A 23,913-nucleotide genomic window follows, 5' to 3' on the forward strand; every position below is an offset into this window, starting at 1 on the left:
TGCCTACAGGGCAATTCTGTACAACTTTGCTTTGTTTCCAATTAAATTCACTCTAAGGGCTCTCTTGGGCGGCTGTCAAATCAATCCTTTCCTTATAAGGCTGTACATCAGGCACAAGTACTCTCAAACCATTGATACACGTCGGTGGCCTCTCTCATGAATATGCCATTTCACATGACTGAGTACGGCTATACTTTTAGGGCCTATTTACACTTGGCCACTTCATGCGTTTTTACTGATCGGATTGCAATCCTATTGAAAAAGCTCATTTCATTTACACTTGGTCACATCAATGTGTCTCCGCCAAAGGGATATAAATCCGATCTTCAATTCCTGTGTTGTATGCAAATAAATACATAAATACAAATAGATACAACACGTCATGCGCTTCAGCTGCGCTCATGTCAGTGTTTAGTTTCATCAGCGATCTGCATTAAATAAATGAGGAAAACGTTTCTGTCTCTCCTACAACATGCATTCATCTCCTTCTTTGTTATTATTTACTGCGCAGACGCAAACCCAATGCAAATATTTGTGACAACTGTTATGTTTCACATTATTTCTATACTGACGTAGCGCTGTTTGGATGGGGTAAAGTTTACATATGTGACTTGAACAGCCAGATGCACTTAGACTTGACCGGTTTCGCTCTGGAATGAGTGTCAAAACACCTCCTAAAGTGGTCTGAGCGTTCAGATTGCAATCCGTCTCAAATGCGTTTCGGAGGGCATTTACACCTGGTCTTTTCATGATCTTATAGCTATCCGATCAGTGAAACGCATGAAGTGGCCAAGTGTAAACAGGCCCTTAAAGACCATATGAAATCGAAATTGAGTTTTGTGGCTTTTAGAACATCTTTGTAAATTTTAAGGGCATTTACATGCTAGTACACACCTAAAAGTTGAAAAACGTATCTTTTAGCAGATATGCACATTTGAAGTGCACAGGCTTTCTCTTTTAGGAAAACAGACCAAAAATATTGATGATATCATCTTGCACTGAGGGGTGTATTACATTTTGTGCCCAGTAAAATGGTCTTTAGAATGAGACTGTCCCTACCAACACACATTTTCTTTGCTTAGCATTGGCCCATTTAAGCTGTCACAACTCCAAAATGAGAAATACTGTTTCTTTTTTGTATGTATATATTCACCGGAGACATAACTCCCAAGAGAGAGTGTTGGCTACACCTCTGATAACTTTAAAAAGACAAAGAAACTTGAAGATCTCACATGTTAAGATACAGTTGGCACATTTGTTTTTCTCTTATTCCCACAATATTTCTTAAATTTAGAAGAGCTTTCAGATTCTCAGTATTTTTTAACAGATGGCATTTCAAACCAAAAATTGCATTCAACACAATATGTCCTGTACACGATAAGTCTAAAGAAATAGCTATAGACTAGTATGAGCAGATGCAATATTTAAATGTAACATTTTAAATTATATATTCAATTGAAGTCACAGATGTTAGGGATACAAGTACAGTCCGTTCAAAATGATTTGTCTAAATTTTCACACCCCAAGTTTATCGGCCTATTAGTCTATTCAATAAGGTCTATAAATGAATTTCCGTTTTATACATATTAAAGGATATGTTCATAAAAAGTAAAGATGACATACCAGAGGTAATTTACATATAGAAGTCTTAAAGGTCAAGTAGAAAACAGCATTAGCCTGTTGAAGTTGAAAATCAGACTTAATTACATCTAACTTTTGGTGACCAACTCTGACTAGCGTTACAAGACAGGGACAAAATAAATGCTACAAACGCATAGAATATAGTCCCTTTAAACCAAAGGTGCTACACTGAAAGAAACGTCTCTCACTGTAGGTTTTGATTTTATTGTTTGGTAAATTTAAGAGGGATGAAGCCCCACTAACTCTCTACGCTCCATAATTTCCACTGGGTTTCATCCATTTTCTCTCTAATACACTTTCATTCGTGCACCATTTGCCTTCCATTCTTTATGTGCACTTCTCCATCTCTGAGTCTGTCTGAGGTTCAATCTCTCTCACTTCACCCCTCTTATCTCGCCCGCTGCCCTGGCTCATCAAGGCCGTCAATGGGGCAATCCATTACCTGCGCCCTTTTTGTATTAAAGTGTCTGACCTTATCAGATCCCGCCCCTTTCATCAAAGACGAAATAGGATAACACACTGCCATGCTTATCATCCAAATCACAGCAGACGGCTTCACTTACTTTCTTAGATGGAAATTACACACATATATATTCCAGTTTGATCAACAATTTAAAAGGCACCAATTTCATAATTTAGATTTACATTACCACACGCATACTCTCTCTCTAGTCCTTAGAATTAATCTCTTCAACTATGGGGCATTTTTTGGGCTCTGCCTGCAATTTTTCACACTCAAATTTAAAAGCTAACTATTTACACATACTGTGGACTAATTGCCAAAAATGTGTCTAACTCTTTAAGGAACCCCCTTAAATAAAATAAAAAAAGACTCCAATTATTCCATTTAAACAATTGTATGATGAATATATTTTTTTTGTTGTTGTCCTAAATTTGTAAGCATGCAATTCGGGTTCTGTTTACTCCTTCTCCCTCCACAAAGTCTTATCTTCCAAAACAAAATGCCGATCTGAAATGTAGGTGGCGCTCTAACACATTTTAGCCCTCACAGATGTGATCGTCCATAGACATTCAGTCTAATTTTCAGTTCATGCGCCACCCCCACTGTTTCATCGAATATATTGGCCTCTGAGTGGACTAGAAGCTCAATCTTGGTGTCATTAGAAAGCTGAGAACCTCCCCTTTGCTGTTGATGTATAACATTTTATCATCCATAGTCGATATCATATGTCAGATGATTTGTTTAGCAAGCTTTTCCTGCTGGACTACATATTTTGTTCTGGATATCTAAGATAATTGGAGAAAATTGGATTATTCACACAAGTAAACAATGTTATTATTTTTTTTAAACTGCCTAAGGTAAAAGCAGATATAAAGTTTTTAGCTATTTGGGGCTTACAGCAACAGTGATCATCACATAAAATAGACGTTTGTATTTGATGTCTTTCAGATATCATATTTCACTTAGTTATTCTTTTGAAAATCTATGGTATTAGTGCATCAAAATAAGCCTGTTTTCAGGCCTTATTTTGTTATTTTATGTAACATAAATCAGAAGTAATGTTATCTCTGAAAACTTCAGATTCTAAGCTTTTAAACGATACCCCATATGCCTGACTTACAGTACATATTTGGAGACTTAAACATTTTAAGCGTAAACCTTTTTCACAACATAGTGCCCCCTTTTGGACCCACAGGTCGGTCTGCAGAGGTTAAAGAGGCTTTTTTTCAGTTCTCCATCTTTAAGACTTTCATATATAAATGATCAAAAAAACTTCTTTTAGCATTAAATAAAAAATGAATCTTGGAGATGTCCCACCTGACCCTTTCTGGGAGCCCTTCCTCTTTTTAAGAGCCTTCTGTAGAATTTCCTTCATGGTCACTTTCAGGCTGTCCACTGGGATCAGGGAGAAACCATGAGCCGCATTTCTGTTGGGTGAGAAAAGTAAATTTAGTCATATTGCATAAATATTTTACATTTGTGTTAGTTGGAATCTTCTGTCATACACAGCATCAAAACCTCAAACCTTTAATGTAAAACCAGACCAATTTCTCCACAGCTTAAGTGTGTAATATATTTTTTGGTTAAAATACTTCCTTTTACCACAGCTGTATATACAGAGACAACTGTAGGTTTAGGAAGGGAGAGATTTTTCATGAAATTTAGTTTGAAAGACATTTTTTGCAATTCAGTTTGTTGATGCTAGTGGTGCATAATTTGCACACTTCAGCTTTAAGACATCAAACTTATGGAGTCATGATTCATTTACTGTGGTTTGACAAAGCCTGAGGAAACTGGATAAAATGAGTGAATATGAACTATGTTGAGTGTGGCATAAAAAGTGTAAAAACAAAAAACAAGAACATTGTTTTTATATGATAGTTAATATTAGAGTTCGACAGATAGTGGATTTAGGCAATACCGATAACTAAGCTGTTGGGAAAGGCCGATAACTGATTAAACAGCCGATAGTTTTGTAAAATATCGATATATAGAATGTCAAAAAACATGTATTTTTTCATTATTTACTATGGCGGGGAAAGAAATTGTGTCCAAAATGAATAAAATCCCAAGAATAACCAGAAAATATTAAAATGTAGTTGCTTGAGGCTGGACTTTTTAAGTATATACAAGCCTGAAATACACTTGGGGACATTTATTATTGAATATTTATGATTTATGCTTAAACTATCGGCAACTATCACCGATAAACGATGGTTCCAAAAAACAACTATCAGCACCAATTAGTCGGTAAAACTGATATATCGGTTTACCTCTAGTTAATATAGTATTGTCCTTTAATTAGAGCATTATATTTTGGGTTCATTACATGAATAATAATAGTATATCAATAGTAATAATTTAGTATTATGCAATGTTCAACCAGTGTTTAAAAAAAAATACGTAAATGACGTAGTTTTGCACAACTTGTTCATTCCCAAAAATGCATTAGTAATCAATGAAAATGATTGAATTTCATTCTCCCTTGTGTTTATTTATTGAAAAAATAATTATTATATTTTAATTTGAATTAACAAAAAGCACTTTTGAGTCATTTTAGAGCAAATACATAATTATCGAGATATATATATATAGAATATCGTCAAATTGCTGAAAAATATCAAGATATAATTAAGACATATCGCCCAGGCCTATTGTCAATGCATTATTTCACGGCACCTTTTAGAAGTATTATGCATGCATTTTAAATGAACTCATATTAAATCAAGACCTAGTGAAGGGAAAAAAAGAGAGAAACTTAAAACTTAGCCAAATCAAAGCACCAAAAATATACACTTTCGCTTATACATTCATATAAATTATAAACTAAAATCTTCATGTTGATTAACAATGTTCATTGACATGCTATGTATCAACAGCAATACATTCTTGCACACATAAAGACTTTATTGTACTCAGAAGTGGGCAGCTCACATTTACAGAGCACATCTTCAACACAACTGAGTCAAGGGGCATTCCACCAGTCAAACTTTGAGCACATGGGTGTATCACAGCAGTGGACACAACTGCATCAACAACAGAAAAACAACCCAAGGCCAAAGACAACAGAGCGCACACTCTGAGTTCTGAACAGAGGACTCGCTTGTCCACTTCCATTTAGCAGTCATGACCCGTGTGCCTCAAGCCAGAGCTTCTGACAGTCATCACGTCAGGCCTGAGAGGGGCAGAGGGTCCAGCAGGAGAGGTTGCAGACCCGATGGCCCTCTGGGGCCAAAACACTGGCTCAGTTCTCACCCAAGGTTCCTGTGTGATACATCGGTGGCCTCTCTCATGAAGGGAGCATGCAGCTGACCCACAGCACTCAGAATACCAACCAATGGCTAAGAGCTGATGAATAAATAACAAATAAACAGAAAAAACAGGCGAAATGCACTGGAAAGTACAAAAAAGCTGGGTCAATGTTCTACAAGATTTGCACATTTCTCTAAGTTCTGGGATCCCACTAGTGTTTGTCCGATATGAGTTTTTTTTTAATGGCTGATGCTGATATCCAGAAAGCAGGGTGTCAGACAGGCCATTATGATGATGATGACATATCACAAAATGTGATAAAGCGAATAACATTAGGCTTTCCACTCTTTTCAAGGCACAATATCTCTCAACCAGTGTAATATTTAAGCAAAAATACATGCATCCATTTAATTCAAGCTTTTATTTCAACATTTCTGTTTGTTGTTTATGGTAGTAAACCATATCACCTCCAGATAAGCATTTTGCTACATAGCCCAATGTTATTATTAATCCCTGTATTGCCCGTAAAGCTGTGATTTAATTAAACACATATACTGTATAGACTGTATGTGCTGCACACTTCAGCGTGCTCTGCTCTCAGTAATTTCATACAAGAGCACGAGTGATGATTTTGATGAGGTGTTTTCAGTGTGAGCATCTGGCTTCACACATTCATTCTGAAGCGTGCATCACTTGCAGATTATATATTTATTCAATAAAATCACAGACTTTTGCAGTTTACTTATAACACGAGGACAATTTGAATTTACTTTGGCCTATCAGAATGCAATTAATTAAAATGTTAAAATGCGTGATTAACGCATTTACAGTTAATACAGCATAAACCAGCAAAAACACTTGTTGGGAGGGCGGAGCCTTTGTAATGTGTCCGCCTGGAGTCATTACACTGACGCACACTTCACAACACTCACACAGCAGCGCTTCCCTGTCAGCGTTAAAATGATGGAGAAAGACATTTAATTATAGTGCATGTCAAGTGCTTTTACTTTGTAGTTGCTCTCATGTGCTTGTACTGATCTAGCGAGCAGCAATCTCCTCGCAGCTCAGATATCCTGCTTGAAGTGTCACAGTCTCACCATCATGCAACATTCGTGAGACCGTGGAACAGAGTTTTGATCCAGGGTGAATACGTGCTTCAGAGACTTATGTGCACACCACTGGAAAATAAACTACAGATTTGCTCAAGTTTTGTATTGTTAGGTTTGTGATTTACATCTTTTTAAACGAGGTATCAGCATATTTGCAAATAATTATTTTAGTTTTATTGATATTTGCCTTTATATCATAAGACAAGACAATTAAAAGTTACAGGAAATTTTAGATGAGAAGGGGAGAGAAAGAATGATACACATGAGGCTTTAGAAACTGATCAGTCAAATGGAAAAATTTAATTGCAAATATTGTCTGGTGTATCGGCCTCAGTGATATATCGGTCACCAACTAGTTCCCAAACTTTTTGACTTTTCAATAACCTTTTCAGTTATTTGTGATTATTGGAAAATGATTAAAAAAAACAACTAAATTAAATTCAGATTGATTTACGAATGCATCATTAAACTGAACCAGTTCACTGAAAAGCACCGAATAATCCATAAATCGGACATCACTTGTAAGTTCAAATATGATGAACAATATTATACAGCTGTACTGTACTTTATACACTGGCATTTAAAAATGTCAGTGTATAACATCAACCTAATACCGAGTGGTGGTGGTGTAGTGGTCTAAAGCACATAACTGGTAATTAGGTAATCAGAAGGACGCTGGTTCGAGCCCCACAGCCACCACCATTGTGTCCTTGAGCAAGGCACTTAACTCCAGGTTGCTCTGGGGGGATTGTCCCTGTAATAAGTGCTCTGTAAGTCGCTTTGGATAAAAGCATCTGCCAAATGCATAAATGTAAATGTAAACGATATGAAGACTGATATTATAAATCTTTACTATACTTTTCAACCCTGGCAAATAAATATGTACACTGTTTAAGATGAAAAAGAATAAGCCCTGATTTTATCCATCTATAATTTCAGCCAAATCAGTCCAATATTATCATTTTTTTCATGGACGAGATAACCGATATCTTGGTTATCTTTATTGCACTTTTCTACCCTGACAAATAAAAAAAGGTGTACTGTTTAGGATGGGGAACAAATAACCTGATATTGTCTGCCTTCAATACTGGACTAATCAGACTGATACAGTAATTATTTTTGTTTTGACCAATAACCGATATGTTAAGTGTTAAATCTGTACTGTACTTTAGTAACAGGGAAAATAAAAAAGGACACAGTATGAGATGGTATAAGTAAGTCCTGATATTATCTGCCTTCAAAATCAGACAGACACCGATAACAACAACAACAAATATACTAACCGATACCGATATAGGCCGATATATTGTGCATGCCTATGTGGCATGTTAACGATTTTCAAACACCAAATTATAAATCTGCAAACCATGTTTTTTTTCCCCTCAATCAGAATCATCAAGATATCTGTAATAAGGAAAAATGTCAAACAACCTGGTTAAATAAAAAATAAAAAACATCACATGAAAAAGTGGAATGAACACAAACGCTACAGGGTAAAACAATGAGCAGAACCAACACAGCAACCCAAACCATGGTTCTGGAAGAGACACATTGCCCTATTAAGAGCCAGGGGTGTTTGGCAGGGCGCCAACTCAAATCTAATTAGCTACTTCAAATTAATAGGGGCTTCCGAATGCTTTGTCAGCCACATTAAACAAACAGCTGATTAGAGATTGTCCCAAATGCACAGAAGAGCAGCAAGCTAATTGAGAGCTCACAAAAGAGATGAGAGCTTCATTTAGAATCATGTGAGGAAACAGAATATTTTAATCACAGAGAGCTTCAGACTTATTTTGAATGACTATATATTTCAACCATTATATAACCGCATCGACTTAAGGCCTTAAAGATTTAGATAACTGCAATGAGAACCTTGTGAGAGGAAACCTTTTTCGACATAGGGGCTGAGCAAGTTATCACATTTTGAAAAAAAATATTTGGAATAATATGCACTTTAAACTATTTAAGATCTTCTGAGAAGTTGAGTACTAATTGAACTTGATAAAGAAGGACTCAAGTTGCTTTCTTACATTCGAACAAAGAGTGACTGTTTGGGCCCCGGTCCAGGAGAGGAATATTTCTCCACCAGAGCCAGTGTGCTGAAGCCAAACTTGTGGATGGGCTCGTTTGAGTCGAGAGGAGGGAAGTCCGTGTCCACCTCTCCGTCATCCTCAGCGATGTGCAGGCAGTAAGTGTTGACATTTTCTCTGTGGAGTTAACAAAGGAGAAAAGAGATACAACTATGAGTGCTCAACATTACTAAAAATTAAAGGGGCCATATTGTACAATTTAGTTTTATTTTCCCCTGAAGTCCACTGTAAGTCAATGTGTCTTGTGCCAAAAATGGTCATATTCATTTTCATTAAAGGGACATAAATGGGGTCTATTCATTCAAGAATAAACATTAGAGGGTTTGTTTGGATGCATCCTCGAACAGTAAGAGGATGAATCTAACTGTATTTAAATTGTTGGTAATCAACAATACTTACTTACTTTCAAAAAGTATCTTGATTACCGATAAGATTACTATGCATTTTATGGTCATTTGTTCCATTTAATATCTAGACCATTCAGTTGGAAAACTTTCATCTATATAAATTATGCAATCTGAGGAGCTTTAATCAGCAGTGAAACACTTTCTTATCATGCATTCATGTGTAGACAGAGAGCACTTTCACACCATTATGACGTCATAGAGGAACTTTGCCTTTGTGAGCTTAATAAAGAGAATCCACATACGATCAGATATCGCTGTGCACACTCTTTAGTGGGGTTTTATAAAACGGATAGTTCTGATCGGTCAACAGCCATGCTTTATTCATGATAAAGCACTGCTCTGTCCTCTTCACAGAACATCTATTTGTATCACTCTGTAGCTGGGAGTTATACTTGATGCTTTGAAATGTTCTGTTTACTCTTTTTTTTTTTTTTACAATTATCAGAGACTATTTAAATGGTAGAGATGGGCCACTTCTATTAAAATGAATGGGAGAAACTGAAACACCCAACCAAGGAGCTAAGCGCCCAACAGTCAACGTATGTAGAACGGAAGTCCTGCCTTACAGGTAAAACAGCCAATCACCTTGACCAACTGTTTTTTGAGATTTCGGTCTTTCCCCATTCAAGTAGATGCACTGTCATGACTGGAAATAGTCTCCCGAGAGCATTTCAAAGATGGCCAACAGTGGACTGACTTGCTTTAAAAACTTTGTTATTATTTCTTCTAGCGGAAGAATGGCATGTAATGATTTTAACAACAAAAAAAATATATATATATGTTTTAATGAACATTTGTGTCCTTAATATTTGTATTGTGTGGTAACCGTTTTATAAAAGCAATAAGGCACTCAAGGCTGTGCAATATTGTGAATATAGTCACGACTGAAAGGCATTGTTAGCCACGATGCGAAGCGGACAATATTCACAATATAGCAATGCCGCTCATTCCTTATTGCTTGATTAAAGCAAGTTTGGAGCTGCAAAAATTGTTAACCTTGTAAATTATCATGTGAACATTTAGCTTTATGCTAAGCTACAATTTATTTCTAGCATAAAATATTTTTTTCTATCAAGAAATGCAACATTCACGTTACATCATATTCTTTTGATATTAGGGCATAGATGAACTGCAAAAATCTTATTCATGATTGGATTTTTTGCACTGATTTTTTTTTAAATATCTAAAAATCCTTAAAACAAATTAAGTAACATTTAGTAATTTAATTAATCTGGATTTAAAAGCAACACTGCATAAGATATTTAACCTTTTACAGAGAATGTATTTTTAATAGGTGCATTTATCTTACTGTACAGGCAGATTTTTTTCACTTGTTATAAATAAATTCAGAAAAGTAGTAATCAAAAGTATTTAGATTATGTTACTCACCTTGGGTAATCTAACACAATAAATTATATTAAAAATAATGCGTTAATTCGGTACGATTGATTTTATAAAAAATAACACGTAAAAAAACCCCGCAATTAATTATGTCCCCGGACCATAATTCAAGCTTAGAGTACCACCTGTTTTCTCCAGGGGGCAGTAAGCGAAACTCACTGTATATGCAGTGCACAGCTTTACAGACAAAAAATAAATAAATCACAAATACCCAGAGCAGACAACACAAGATGAGAACACGTTCTTGCATACAAACACAGCTTGATGGAGCGCAAATCCGAATGCAGGGATCTCAAGAGGTGTTATTCTACGTTTAAAACTGGGTAGCTCAGCAAGTATTGACACGGACTACCACACCTGGAGTCGCAAGTTCGAATCCAGGGCATGCTGAGTGACTCCAGTCAGACTTCCTGAGCAACCAATTGGCCTGATAACTAGGGTCGGTAGAATCATGTTGGGTTAACCTCCTCGTGATCACTATAATGTGGTTTGCTCTCGGTGGGACATGTGATGAGTTGTGCATGGATGCCTCGGAGAATAGCGTGAAGCCTGCACACACACTAGGTCTCCACAGTAACGCACGGCACTCAACAAGCCATGTGATAAGATACGCGGATTGACGGTCTCAGATGCGAGATCTGAGATTTGTCCTTCGACAACCGGATTGAGGTGTGTCACTACGCCACCACAAGGACTTAGAGCACATTGGGAATTGGGCATTCCAAATTGGGGAGAAACATCATTATATATTGAAGTATTGTTATTTGAGGGAATTTCTCAGCAAATCTTTAAGTATGCGATTAATTAATCGGCATAACATTTTATTAATTCGATTAATAATTTTAATCGATTGATAGCCCTAGTTACAAATTGCATTTTACAACATGTATTCTGTAATCTGTAGTGGAATACGTTTTAAAAGTAACCCACGCTCAACCCGGTTGCTTTGTCTCCATGATATTCTGGTCCCTAGATATGGCCTTCCATAAATCCGATTGTGTAAAAGAACAGCATCATTTCAGGTATCATTCTTGTCTGTAGCACAAACTGTGCAGGATCTGCTGTTCACCAAAGTTTAATATTCATGGTCAAATATGAGCAACATTAATAATAGAGTGATGGTTTACATAAGAAAGAACCACTAATTAACAGGAACCTAATTTATGACAGATTCAGCGCTGCTATGTTATAATAAGCCTTTGTCTTTATGATATAATTTTCACCTCTTGAGGGCAGTGCCAGCTCTAGTGATGTTCTTGGAGGAGGGTGTTTAATTTGCTCTGACAAACTGTCGAAATCCAGACCTGAGCTGTAAAGACTAACTGTCACGGTGTTAATTCAATGTCTCGAGTCTGGGGAGATAACAGCCAACAGAGAGAAGTCCTGGATCTCTTGACCGTGGGGCTGGTGTGAGAAACTATGGTGCAGAGAGAGACTAACGTTTGTCATCAATAAGTTGACTTGGGGAAATTAGGCAGGATTGCTTTTACACCAACTGCAAACCATACAAGAATAGAAAATAGAAAACAGGAAAACACAAGATAACAATAGATAACACCGTGCAATGAGGCCTCAATTGTAGGAATCAACTAAAAATGACTAGTTCACAACAAACAGTTCAACAGATCAACAGGATTTTGACAGAGATGGGATATTAGTGGTTGGCCCAGACCGCGATCTGAACATCCTGAAAGAATCAAGAGGGGCATCACTTAACCTTGATCCTCACTCAAAGGCAGGGTTGACCTCCTGCAACAGCCAGCACTTTCCAGAGAAGTATGGAGGTTGTCGACAAAAGCCCTGTATCTCTTCCTCAACAAAGCCTGACACTCCTCCAGGGGGGAACAGCCTCATTGCTATGCCAATCAGGTCGAATCTCAACTACCAAGTCGATCTGTGAGGCACCAAGCTGCCCACGAGAGAATCTGAATTGTTTTTGGTCTCCTTGGCTTTGTTCAGATCTTCTGACATTTCCGACATAAATCCATCACATCCAACGTAACAATCCCCAAAAATCCATATTTGCTTTAAAATCCAATTGAAATCTGATTTTTAAGAATACGTCTCAGTCTAAAAGGTCAGGTCAAATTTAAAGTGTTTTTTATTTTTTTTGGTCATTCAGGAGGCAATGGATATTTAACATTACATAAAATGTGCAATATTCTTTGTAGCTGTCACTCATTCTTTTCTCATAAAGTGGACTACGTAACATTCACCATAAATAGTGGATAAGTGAATAAGAATGTATGTTTATAATCGAGCTACGGTGGGTTTGTGTTGTCAAGCTATAGTTTTCATATTAAAATACTTGAAGGAAGGGTGACATATACGCTGAGTAAGATACACATCTTGCATCAACCATCTTTCGGAGGATGTGCAGAATGCAGAGCCAAATTATGACACGATTAACATGTATACATGCTAGACAAAGACGTTTTCTAGGTCTGTTAGTGCAACTTTGCAAAAATCTGACTAAAGTGTTTACCTAACTTTTTTAAAAGATCGTTTTAGCCAGACTGAAATCTACATATTAAAGTACATGTATACATACAGAGTACATCATTTCCACACTGACATATTCTTGTCATTGTATACATCTTTACTTTAACAAACAATGTGGATACATCAGATAATGACTATGCTTTCTGAACAAACATTTAATTTTTTGACAAAATGACAGTGTGATAAGTCTGTGCTTAAGATCAGATTTGAAAAAAAGTGTAAACAAAAAGCCCTCATGTCTTCTCTCCATTTGAATGCTTGTCCTCTTCTCAATCTGACCCAAGTATAAATCTTCATATTGTAGCACGTACCAAAGAAAAGATTCTTGTGCTGTTCGGTCAGCAAACCTCGGAAACGTATTGAACGAGGAGATGAGAAAAGAACCCAAGGGAATCCCTGCTTGAGCTGGGAAAGGTCAGGACTGGCATTACAGCAGAGGTAGATGGGAAAAGAATGTAAATGTCTCTTGGGACGTGAATGTGTTAAGGACTGGGAGGGTCACTAGTACATTACTAGTCAAGTAAAGGTTGATGCCAAACAGGCTTTATTTATGCTAAACTGGAATGGGTCCATATCACCAGTCCAATTAAAATGCATTAAAGATATGTTCTGGGTTTGTACAAGGTTAATCGACAGCCTTACTGGCATAATGCTGATTACCACAAAAAATATTTTCAACTCGTACCTATTTAAAAAAAAAAAAGAAACAATTGTAGTTACAGTAAGTCACTTACAATGGAAGTCAATGGGGCCAGTACAAAACATTAAAATACACACAGTTTCAAAAGTATAGCAACACGACATAAACATTATGCATGTTAACATCATTTTAGAAAGATTAAATGCTTACTAACCTTATCTGTGTAAAGGCATATTACATTTTACAACTTAGAAACCCTGTAATATAGTAAACACTGTAACACTGGTAAATTCTTGGTATTATCACACTAAAATAATGTTAACACATATATTGTTTACGTTCTGTGGCTATACTTTTGACACGGTGTGCATTTTATTGTTTATCTACTGGCCCTATTCACTTTAAGTGCATTATTAGAAACTATATTTGTGATATTTACGAGGAATGAGTCGAAATCATTATTTTGTGATATCAACATTATGACAGAAATGCTGTTCATTGAACTTACATTGAACTAACAGTTAACCCGAAGAATTCCTTTAAGTGTAAACATAATTAATTCATAGTCCATATTTGAAGGACAATTAAAAAAAGTTTTCTTTTCTCTATTAGTCATTTGAACCGAAATTGACTAATGGACAATAACTGAGCATTATGGATTAATTATCAATCACTGATTGATCATTAACACCCCCTTGTATTTTATATCGGTTCTCGTTTGCTCTAGATAACTAGATTGTTCATTGAAAAACCTATTTCAGTTTACCAGTTCTTACATGGACAGTAAAATTGTTCAAGTAGAGGCTGTGGAAAATGTTTAAATTGTACTAACGTGAGCTTGGGTTCACGACCCTCACAGGTGTACTGCCAGCAGATGAGTCCGATGAGATCGTGGACCCTAGCGTTAGCCATCGTGACCACCGTCATGGGGTGCAGCTTTTCTTGGGTCGACTGCATTGAGAGGTAGACGTCAATTTTTTTGGTTGCTGTTGTACCAACATGGCCCTGAAAAAAGAGAAAACATGGTAATGCAAAAAGTCGGCACTATTCAATAATCTGGGGCATCTAGATAGCAATATTTATATATATTTTAGCTAAAATGTTTGAATATAGGTCTGTTTATTACTATTTAATGTTCTAGTGGTTCGGTGCATATACAGTGGCAAGAAAAAGTATGTGAACCCTTTGGAATTCTGCATTAATTGCTCATAAAATTTGGTCTCATCTTCATTAAAGTATAGACAAACACAATGTGCTTAAGCTAACAACACACAAACAATTATAATATTTAATGTCTTTATTGAACACATCACATTTAACATTCACAGTGCTGTGGAAAAAGTAAGTGAATCCCTAGGCTACAGACAAAAAACTAAAAGTTAATTAGAGTCAGGAGTTGGCAAACCTGAGATCTAATTAATGAAAAGAGATTGGAGGTGTGGGTTGGAGCTACTTTGACTTGTAAGAAGCACTCAAACATTTTGAGTTTGCTATTCACAAGAAGCATCTGCTGACATGGACCATGCCTCGCAAAAATGGACATCAGAAGACCTACGATCAAGAACTGTGGCTTTGCATAAAGCTGGAAAGGGCTACAAAGTTATCTTGAAGAACTTCAATACTCATCTGTCCAAAGTTAGACAAATTGTCTAAATGGAGAAGATATAGTACTGTGGCTAATCTCCCTAGAAGTGGCCGTCCAGCCAGGATGACTCAAAGGCCACACCACAGAATGCACAATGAGGTAAAAAGAACCCTAGAGTGACGGCTGAAGACTTGAAGGAATCATTGGGACTGGTTAACATCTCTGTTCATGAGTCTACTTTACAGAAATACATTAAACAGGTATGGTGTCTAGGGCAGGACACCATGAATGGAAGCTGCTGCTTTCCAACAAAAACATTGCTGCACACCTGAAGTTTGCCAAAGACAACCTTGACTCTCCACAATGCTAATGGGAAAATGTTTTGTAGACTGATGAAACTAAGGTTGAATTGTTTAGAAAGGACACACAGCACTAGGTATGGCATAAAAAGGGTACCGCATACCAACATGAAAACATCATCCCAACAGTGAAGTATGGTGGAGGAAGCATCATGATTTGGGGCCGCTTTGCTGCTTCAGGGCCTGGACCACTCATCATCAAGGGAAAATTTTATTTCCAAGTTTATCAAGACATCCTACAGGATAATATCAGGGTGGCTGTGTGCCACCGGAAGCTCAGTAGACGTTGGGTTATGGAGTTGGACAACAAACCTAAACGTCAAAAAAAGAAACTCCACCTTTTGGAGTGTCCCAGTCAGAGCCCAGACCTTAACCCAACAGATGCTGTGGAATGACCTCAAAAGAGAGCCGTTCACGTTAATATGTCTGAGCTGAAGCAGTTCTATAACGAAGAATGGTCCAAAATTGGTCTAATCTGCAGCTACCCAAAATGCTTGGTTAAAGTTATTGCTACCAAAAGAGGATCGTACAGTTATTAAATCATAGGGTTCACTTACTTTTTCCGATGTCTAATATATATATATATATATATATATATATGTGTGTTAAATATGTAGTCAAAAGGCTGAAAATGGGTGTCACCTTTTAACTTTTTGCTTATAATAAAGTAGCCCAAAAATAAGAATACAAATTAAAATATATAAACACATTAAAATACAAATAAATACTACAAATGTTAAAAATGTATTTGATAACATGAATGAAATACATCCATTTTCTTTGTTGCATTCCAAACACAAAAGCAATAGATAAAAACGCTCAAGAGCCAAAGGGGAACAGGTGATGTTCAATGCAAAACAAGTGATGCCCGCAGCTAAACCTAACGCAAGAAGACGAGATAAACCTGCGTGACACTACGCTGTTTATTCAGCATTTTAGGAAGAGCATGCGTTCTGAAGAGAGTGATGAAAACATTCAACCGATGCAAAAGAAGCATTTAAAATTGTGTTTCATTCAATTAACTTTGCCATCAAACCTTTATTACATCATTTTTCATCAACAGCTCTTATTAGTGAGGTTTGATAATTGGGTTTGTGATGACAGCAGTGATTTCTTAAGAATATGTTCATTGTTTTTTAATCATGCAAAAGAGATAGAGCTGGGCGCTGCATCATTTGTGACCTGGTAATAATGATGTATCAAGTTTTTTATCTAACAAGTGACATTTATCATCATTTAGCAAACAAATGGAGGCATTTTTTTACCATAGTAAAGAGACTATTTTAATTTCATGTTGTCTTTGTGCAACACCTAAAACACTATTAACATAATATGGGTGCATTTCATTGAAACTAGACACTTGTAACTTCACAACAACAGTACTTTATGTAAACACAATTGCACTCACCTTGCCATCAAATTTGGAGTACTCGTTGAAGGGGTTGTTAAGCTGTTGAGGACACTGCTCTAACCGCAGCGAGAGCGTCGATTTACTGCCTGTGCTCCGGGGCCGGTCCTTAAAATCCTTCTTTTCAAAAAGCGAACCCAAATCGTCTGCTACAAAAATCATGAGTGAGGAACAAGATGTTCAGAAAACAAGACAAGGAGCAGAAAATAAAAAGAAACAGTTTTTATATGGTAGTAAGGCCAAACTACAGCCACTGCACCTGACTGAGACGAGCTTCTCTCTTTCCATTGGATGTTTTTACACTTGATCTGGTTCTGTCGCTCTTTCCGCAGACGCTCCAGTCTTTGAGCTTTAAGTGAAGAGAGCACACTTTCATCTCATTAAAAGTGTCAACGTGTGACCTGAATATAGTACAATATGGACTGGTGTCAAAAATAAGTGGTTTAAAGCTATTAGCTTTTATGTCAAATGATAACTCTTTGATTAAAAATTCAAAAGAAAGATCAGTGAATACTGGAATGCCAATTTGCTTAAATATTAATTTGCTCGTCATTCAGCAAATCTGTGCCTATGTCTTGACTGAATATTACACCAATCTTTACTTTCGATAATAAATTGCTATAAATTAAACTGTACTGGTGAATCTCAGAAAGAAATGTCCAGGTGATATTTTGACCCAAAATCAATAAAAAACAAAAATAAAATATATATAGAAAACATAAAGCCTATTTTGGGACAAATGGGACATTATTTTCCAATTGGCAATTAAGCACATTTCTCCCTCTCTTCTCAGTACTGCAATGATACAGAAAATCATCCTGTCTGAACAAAATAATTTTTTGTTTTAATAAAATTTATTTTATTTCAATTCAGTATAGCAAATAAATATGACCATGATGGGGATTTGGGGAGTATTAAACTGCCATGAAAACGATGTCACATAAAAGAACGTAATAGTCCCGCAGAATAGGCAAAATAAAATACACAAGCTTTATGGTGCGTTCACATACAACACGAAGCGATTACATACAAAGTCAATCCAAAGATGCGAATAGATGTGAATTCGCACCGCCCAACGAAGCGAATGACATGCCTTCGAACACAAAAAATCACTTCATTTGCGTATTCGCAAAAATTGAAATTTTTCAACTCGAGTGAGAAATTCGCATGACGCGCTGTCGCGAAAGCCTATCGCCATTGAGATTGTCCGGATATCACTGACGTACTGACGTAGTAGCAGAAGAAATCTGGAAAAATAGATGAAAGAATGGTTGTAGCGGTGTGTGGGCACCCGGAATTGTATGACACAACGTCACACATGTACAGAGACCGGACAATGCTTGGATGAAAGTGAGCGAGGAAGTTGTAATACCTGGTAAGTTCTGAAAATATGCACGTCTACTTGATTCCAGCTACTGGTTGTACTTTACTAGGAACCAAGACGTAGAAGCCCCTCCTCCTGTCCTTTTCCAGAAGAGAAGGGGGAATACTCGAGGGTTCCCGTTACTCGCGCAAATGCGAGTTTAAACACAAATTTATAATCCAGTGGTCAAACTCGTGCGAAGCAATGCAAGGCGAAAATCTTCTTCGTGTTTTATGTGATTGCACCATTAGTCTTTCGTCCAATTTCCTGACTTCCAAACAGATTTGGCCAGAGAGCAGTTGGAATATTATTTTGAGAGCAAGTACAAATATGAAGCACTTGAAGAATTGTGCAAAGATTATCTCCTTAATTCTGGAAGTGATCTGGAAAGTACCAAATGAAGGACATGGTGCATTTTTTCCCCAGAGTGCACAAGTAAACAGCCAGAAATAAAGCATATGTATATACATATTAGAGATGCGCCAATATGAACATTTTGTCTGAGACCGATATTTTGCCACTTACCTTATTTTGTCATCAGATCACTGTTTTGCTCAGGAATTGGGTTTTAAACATGTACAAAGAGGTGCACAAAAGCTTTTTTTCAAAAAATATCATAGCATGATCATTGATGTGAAAAAACAAAAGTAATTTTTGTACTTCTGTTTTTGCAGTTCAAAACAACAGAACCCACATGTTACATGCTTCTACTATATAAAATAGAATAGCAAAAAGTCGTATTATGCATATTTTGGACAATTCCATGGAAACAGAACCACATCATGAAAAAAAAAAATTACCAAAGGAACAAAATGCACTTTTAAATGATATAGTGGTGCAGTAGATCATTACCAGACCACTAGAGGGCGCCGTTTGCTCACATAGCACTGACTGAAGTGCTAACTGAAGAGCTGATTGTAGTACATTCTTAAATGCAACCTTTCAAGCTTTTGTAATCACGCAAAACCATATTGTGATTTCAATCTTAACTCAATCAATTGTGCAGCCTTAGTGGATACCATTCCAATGTCTCAGAAGTCAAAGTTTGCTGGTTTGAAAGCGTTTTGGATGGTTTTACCTCATCATGTATAGGTAAGTGCCGCTTTCAAAACTGTTGCGTCTATAACGACAGCTTTTCTTCAATGTTTGAATGAGAAAGAATAAAAATGTAATATTACATGAGTGCACATTCTGTGGCTATCATTATTTCTGGATTGTGCATTTGAATTCAAACAGTTTTTACAAAGTGTGATGATAATTAATTATAAACGAGCCGTCAAATTTTCATATCGCCATTTTCATGCTTAAACCCGATTTGTTTTCATTTGGTCGATAAACATTGGCTGCCGATACTTCGATGCATCCTTAATACATATACATATTGGTTATAGCTAATATACAAAAGCTTATGACTATATCCACTTTCAAACATGAAACCTGTTAAATTGCAGTACATTTTTAAAATCATTAAACAGCTTTCTGACTTTTAACAGTTTTGCTACCATTCACATATTAGCACCAAAATGCTGTTAAACTGTGATGTCATTTGCTGGAAATGTAAGCTTTGAAAACATGCCGGGGTATCTGAATGTACACGGTCCATAATGTTGTAGATGTTTTCATTTTTCAAGACCATTCTTTTGAGATAAATTCAGATTATACCGATATTCAATTTTTTTCAGCATGATTTCCTGTCCTGAACACTTGCTTACCAGCCGGTTCAGGCCTCACGCAACTGTCTTGTCGTCCTGGGGACAAGTTGGTCAGATGATCTTAATGGAGGAATAGTTTAATACTTTCTAGAACACTTTACCAAATAACATTTTCAGTCCGTAGCCCGGGATTCATCCATATTTTTACTTTGAATCATCGGTCATGCAGCAACAGGAGGTCCAAAAACTGACTGAAACTGAATTACTTCATGGACATTAAATACTAATGTCTTACAACAGAAGCATTGTAAGACATTAGTATTTAAAACTTTTCCCACAAAGAGTGGAAACTGTCTATGGTTCAGCATAATAGTATTTTATTATTTTTTGCATAATAAGTTATGCAAAAAACGGACTGTTTTTCGTGTGAAAATGTGGTGTTTTTGAGTCATCGCTCATTTAATTTTCTAAAAGAGAATCACTCCAAAAAAATTTCAGTACAATTGTGTGTTTGCTGGCGTATTGGTGCAAAACACTGACATTTAAATTTATTCCATAACAAAATTGTGTTCAATGTGATTAATATGAAAAACAGCAAAGGTGTGCCAGTTTAAAAACAAATAACCTGAAACTGATTATAAAGGGGAAAAGTTGCAACTTCATTAGAAACAATGTTTGGAAATAAGTTTGCAAAGGCAAAACTACCGCGTCTTACAGGTGAGAACGAGTGCAAATAAATTTCAGTCAGTTCTTGCCTCATCTTAAATTCACCATTTCAAGCCAACACGCAAAATCAATTATCAGTCCCAGATTAAACCTTGATCACACAAAAAAGGAAAAATAGAGCTTTTCCCCCAAAAATAGTTATTCCATTTCATGAATATTGTGATACTTATTGAGACCAAAATTGCTTTGTGAAATTTCTTTAAATCGTTTCAAATTAAATCATACCATAAAACTCATATTTGTGTAAATATTTAAAAGCCCTAGTCCAGATTTTTGCATGCAATGTTCTCAGTGGCTGGTACAGTAACACTTTAAGACTCCGCATTTGTTAATAGTTAGTTCACCCAAAAATCATATGCCTTCGGAAGTAGGGCTGGGTAAAAATATTGATTATTCTGATCCATCACGATCTTCATTTGAATGATCTCAATATTGATTCATCAATCCCAAGATCGATCTTTTACTCTATGCGCAACACTCGACAGAATGAGAGGAAATCACTCGTAAATGCAACTAAATTTTGCGGCATGCGACTCAAAATGTCTACGATTAGCCACTGGTTGGTAAAAAAAAAGTTCAGAACTAAGATCCTTTCACTGCATGTTAAGGGTAAAAGTTTGGTTTTACATGTTCTGTGTAATGTGTGTCCAAAGACAAGATCCACACAATCCATTTGTCATTGATTAATGTCTCTTTTATCACCCCTTTCTGTTCTTTACAGTCAGTTGTTGATCAAAAACAACTAAAAATAAACATTTAATTCTAAACATGCACAATATGGATGAGATAATGTCATTTGAGTACTCTCTTGTTAATATGCACTCATTTACAGGACTGCCAGTTTTCTTAAAGTGACAGTACCGGGTTTTAGCAAGTTTTCAACAAATCAATGTAAATACTAGAGAACAGTACAAATTAGGCAAGTTAAACAATAAACATGTCATAAAATAAGAGCTGTCAGAATTAACACGTGCGATAAATAAAAGAGTCACGATAAACGTATTTACCGCTAATACAACATAAACCAGAATTATCACTTGTTGGAAGGGCGAAACCTTTGTAATGTGTCCGTCCGGAGTTATGGCACTGATGCACATGCCACAAACAGACACACAACAGTGTCAGAACCCTTCTACCAAGCTGAGCCTACAAGCTAAGCATAAAATAGCATAACGCGGCAGTGCCATATACATTCTATAGGTGGCACTGTCGTAACACGCAAGTTGACTGTTATGCTCTTTCCTATGATAGAGCCATGGAGGTTGTTATCTCAGTAAATAAAATAATCTCTGCGCGCGCACGCACACACACACACACACACACACACACCAGCGCTTACATTCTAAACGATGGAGAAAGGACTTCTTAATGCAATTTCATTTACAAAACAACCCCAAATGAGACTTATGATAGACATCAGTATGTTTCAGCCTAATTAAGGTACATTTTGAATTGCCACAGAGGCATGTCAAGTCTTCACTATAACTAAAAAGCAGAACGAGACGTTTATGTCTGCAAGCGGCACTGGCGCCCTGACGCAAATTATGAATGCAGCTTGCACAACAGCGCTTATATTCTAAATGATGGAGAGAGGACCTCTTAATGCTATTTGATTAACAAAGCAATCCCAAATGAGACTTGTGATAGACATCAGTATGTTTCAGTCTAATTAAGGTACATTTTAATTGCCACAGAGGCATGTCAAGTCTTACTAATCACTAAAACGCAGAATGAGACGTTTTTGTCAGCAAGCGACACGAGCGCCCTGACACAAATTTAGAACGCAGCTTCACGATTGCTGTAACAAAAGCGGATAGTCACAGTCTACAGGCAAATCAATTTGAGTTTTAATGCCCATTGCAATGCAAATGCAACCTATGTGGGGACTAGTTCTTTTAATTAGTCAACCTCCCAGTTAAGACTTAGACTGGGAAACCTTATAATATGAGTTGAATTGGTGCTATTTTAGTGCATTTCTATCTTTATACTGTGGAAGGCTTTGTTTGTAAAATGTTAATAAAGCATAATAGTGTTAATTCTGTTCTTTCCCATGATGAAAATAAATGCATTTTCACAGGAAAAAAAGTATATAGAAAGTAACATTTCAGCACTTTAAAAATTTGCGATTAATTGCGTTAAACTACAAATAATTATACAATTAATCGCGATCAAAACATTGAATCGACTGATAGCTCTAAATAAAATATAATATATGCAATATAATACCACATTTATTGATATAATACACTGATTTATTTAAAAAGCTAAAATGTGACCAAAATTATGAAAAACTAATCAAATATAATATTTTCATAATGTAGCTATTTAGAAGGTCCCCTGGATAATTAACAACATTAGCTGGGAGAGATTTTCATATATAAGCAAAATGGGCATTATAACTGAAATATATCGATATCGAATAGGAATCGAAAGCTTCTGAATCCGAATCAAATCGTGAAATCTGTATGAATACCCAGCCCTATTCGGAAGACAGAATATGACGCATAATCCTCATGGAATAATTTTAAAATACTTATTTTACTTTAAGCTGAGGTAATGTCAACTGCCGTTGTATTGAAAAGACGGACTTGGAGACTAACAGTTTTTGTTCCTCATAAGAAACTAAGTCATACAGGTTTGGAACAACATGATGGAACAACAGAATTTTCATTTTCGGGTGAACTATTTCTTTTAAACCAGTAAAAGAGCAAAAACATTTTTGGTAATGTAACTTTACCTGTACCAAAGCACACTATAGCCTTTCACCACTAAATTTGATCAAGAGCCCCAAAAGAATTAGAGTTACATGAAAGTCAGTCAACTACTTGCCTGTGTTGGAGCGCCGTCGAATGCCAAAGTCCCAGCTGGAGGTGATGTCAACAGACTGAGAGAGGTCACTGGTCTGCCCGTCTCCTCCACTGCTGCCGTCGCCAAATGAACCTCCAGACGACCCGCCACCAACGGACGCCGCAGACGAGTGGCACTTCTCCAGATCCACATCATGGTCGATGAGGACCATCTCGCACATCCCCGTGTCATCACTGGTTACGTGGGATTGCCGGATGTGGGCCAGGATGATGCTGGGGTTGTCGAGGAATGCCATCCTGAGCAGAACCCCCTCCCTCCACACTCTCACCCCCTCTGACTCTCTCTGAGACTCTCTCCGGATGTGCTGATCCTCAGCCGGAGTTACAGACTGAAGAGTCCTCAGCAATGCAACGTCTTCTCTTTCTTCTTTTAGGTGTTATTTTCTTCTTTCCATATTGGCATATGGATGCCTGTCTGCAGGGTTAAACAGAATTAAACACTGCTGCA

The 23,913-nt window shown here is 36.7% G+C and overlaps 1 protein-coding gene across 1 annotated transcript in view; it reads right to left on the reverse strand.

Annotated features, from left to right (window-relative positions):
- Positions 1–23,913, reverse strand: part of LOC127622986 (target of rapamycin complex 2 subunit MAPKAP1-like) — a 44,168-nt gene that overhangs the window by 17,502 nt on the left and 2,753 nt on the right. Inside the window, exons 2-7 of the mRNA XM_052097212.1 lie at positions 23,428–23,880; positions 17,117–17,206; positions 16,858–17,006; positions 14,338–14,510; positions 8,496–8,672; positions 3,422–3,531 (exon numbers count right to left, since the gene is read on the reverse strand). Coding sequence (XP_051953172.1) covers positions 3,422–3,531; positions 8,496–8,672; positions 14,338–14,510; positions 16,858–17,006; positions 17,117–17,206; positions 23,428–23,701 — 973 coding nt within the window. The 5' untranslated portion in view covers positions 23,702–23,880. The remainder of the gene's footprint in view (positions 1–3,421; positions 3,532–8,495; positions 8,673–14,337; positions 14,511–16,857; positions 17,007–17,116; positions 17,207–23,427; positions 23,881–23,913) is intronic.

Source organism: Xyrauchen texanus, chromosome 3 (genome assembly GCF_025860055.1).
Source record: "Xyrauchen texanus isolate HMW12.3.18 chromosome 3, RBS_HiC_50CHRs, whole genome shotgun sequence".
Classification (NCBI taxonomy): Eukaryota; Metazoa; Chordata; class Actinopteri; order Cypriniformes; family Catostomidae; genus Xyrauchen; species Xyrauchen texanus.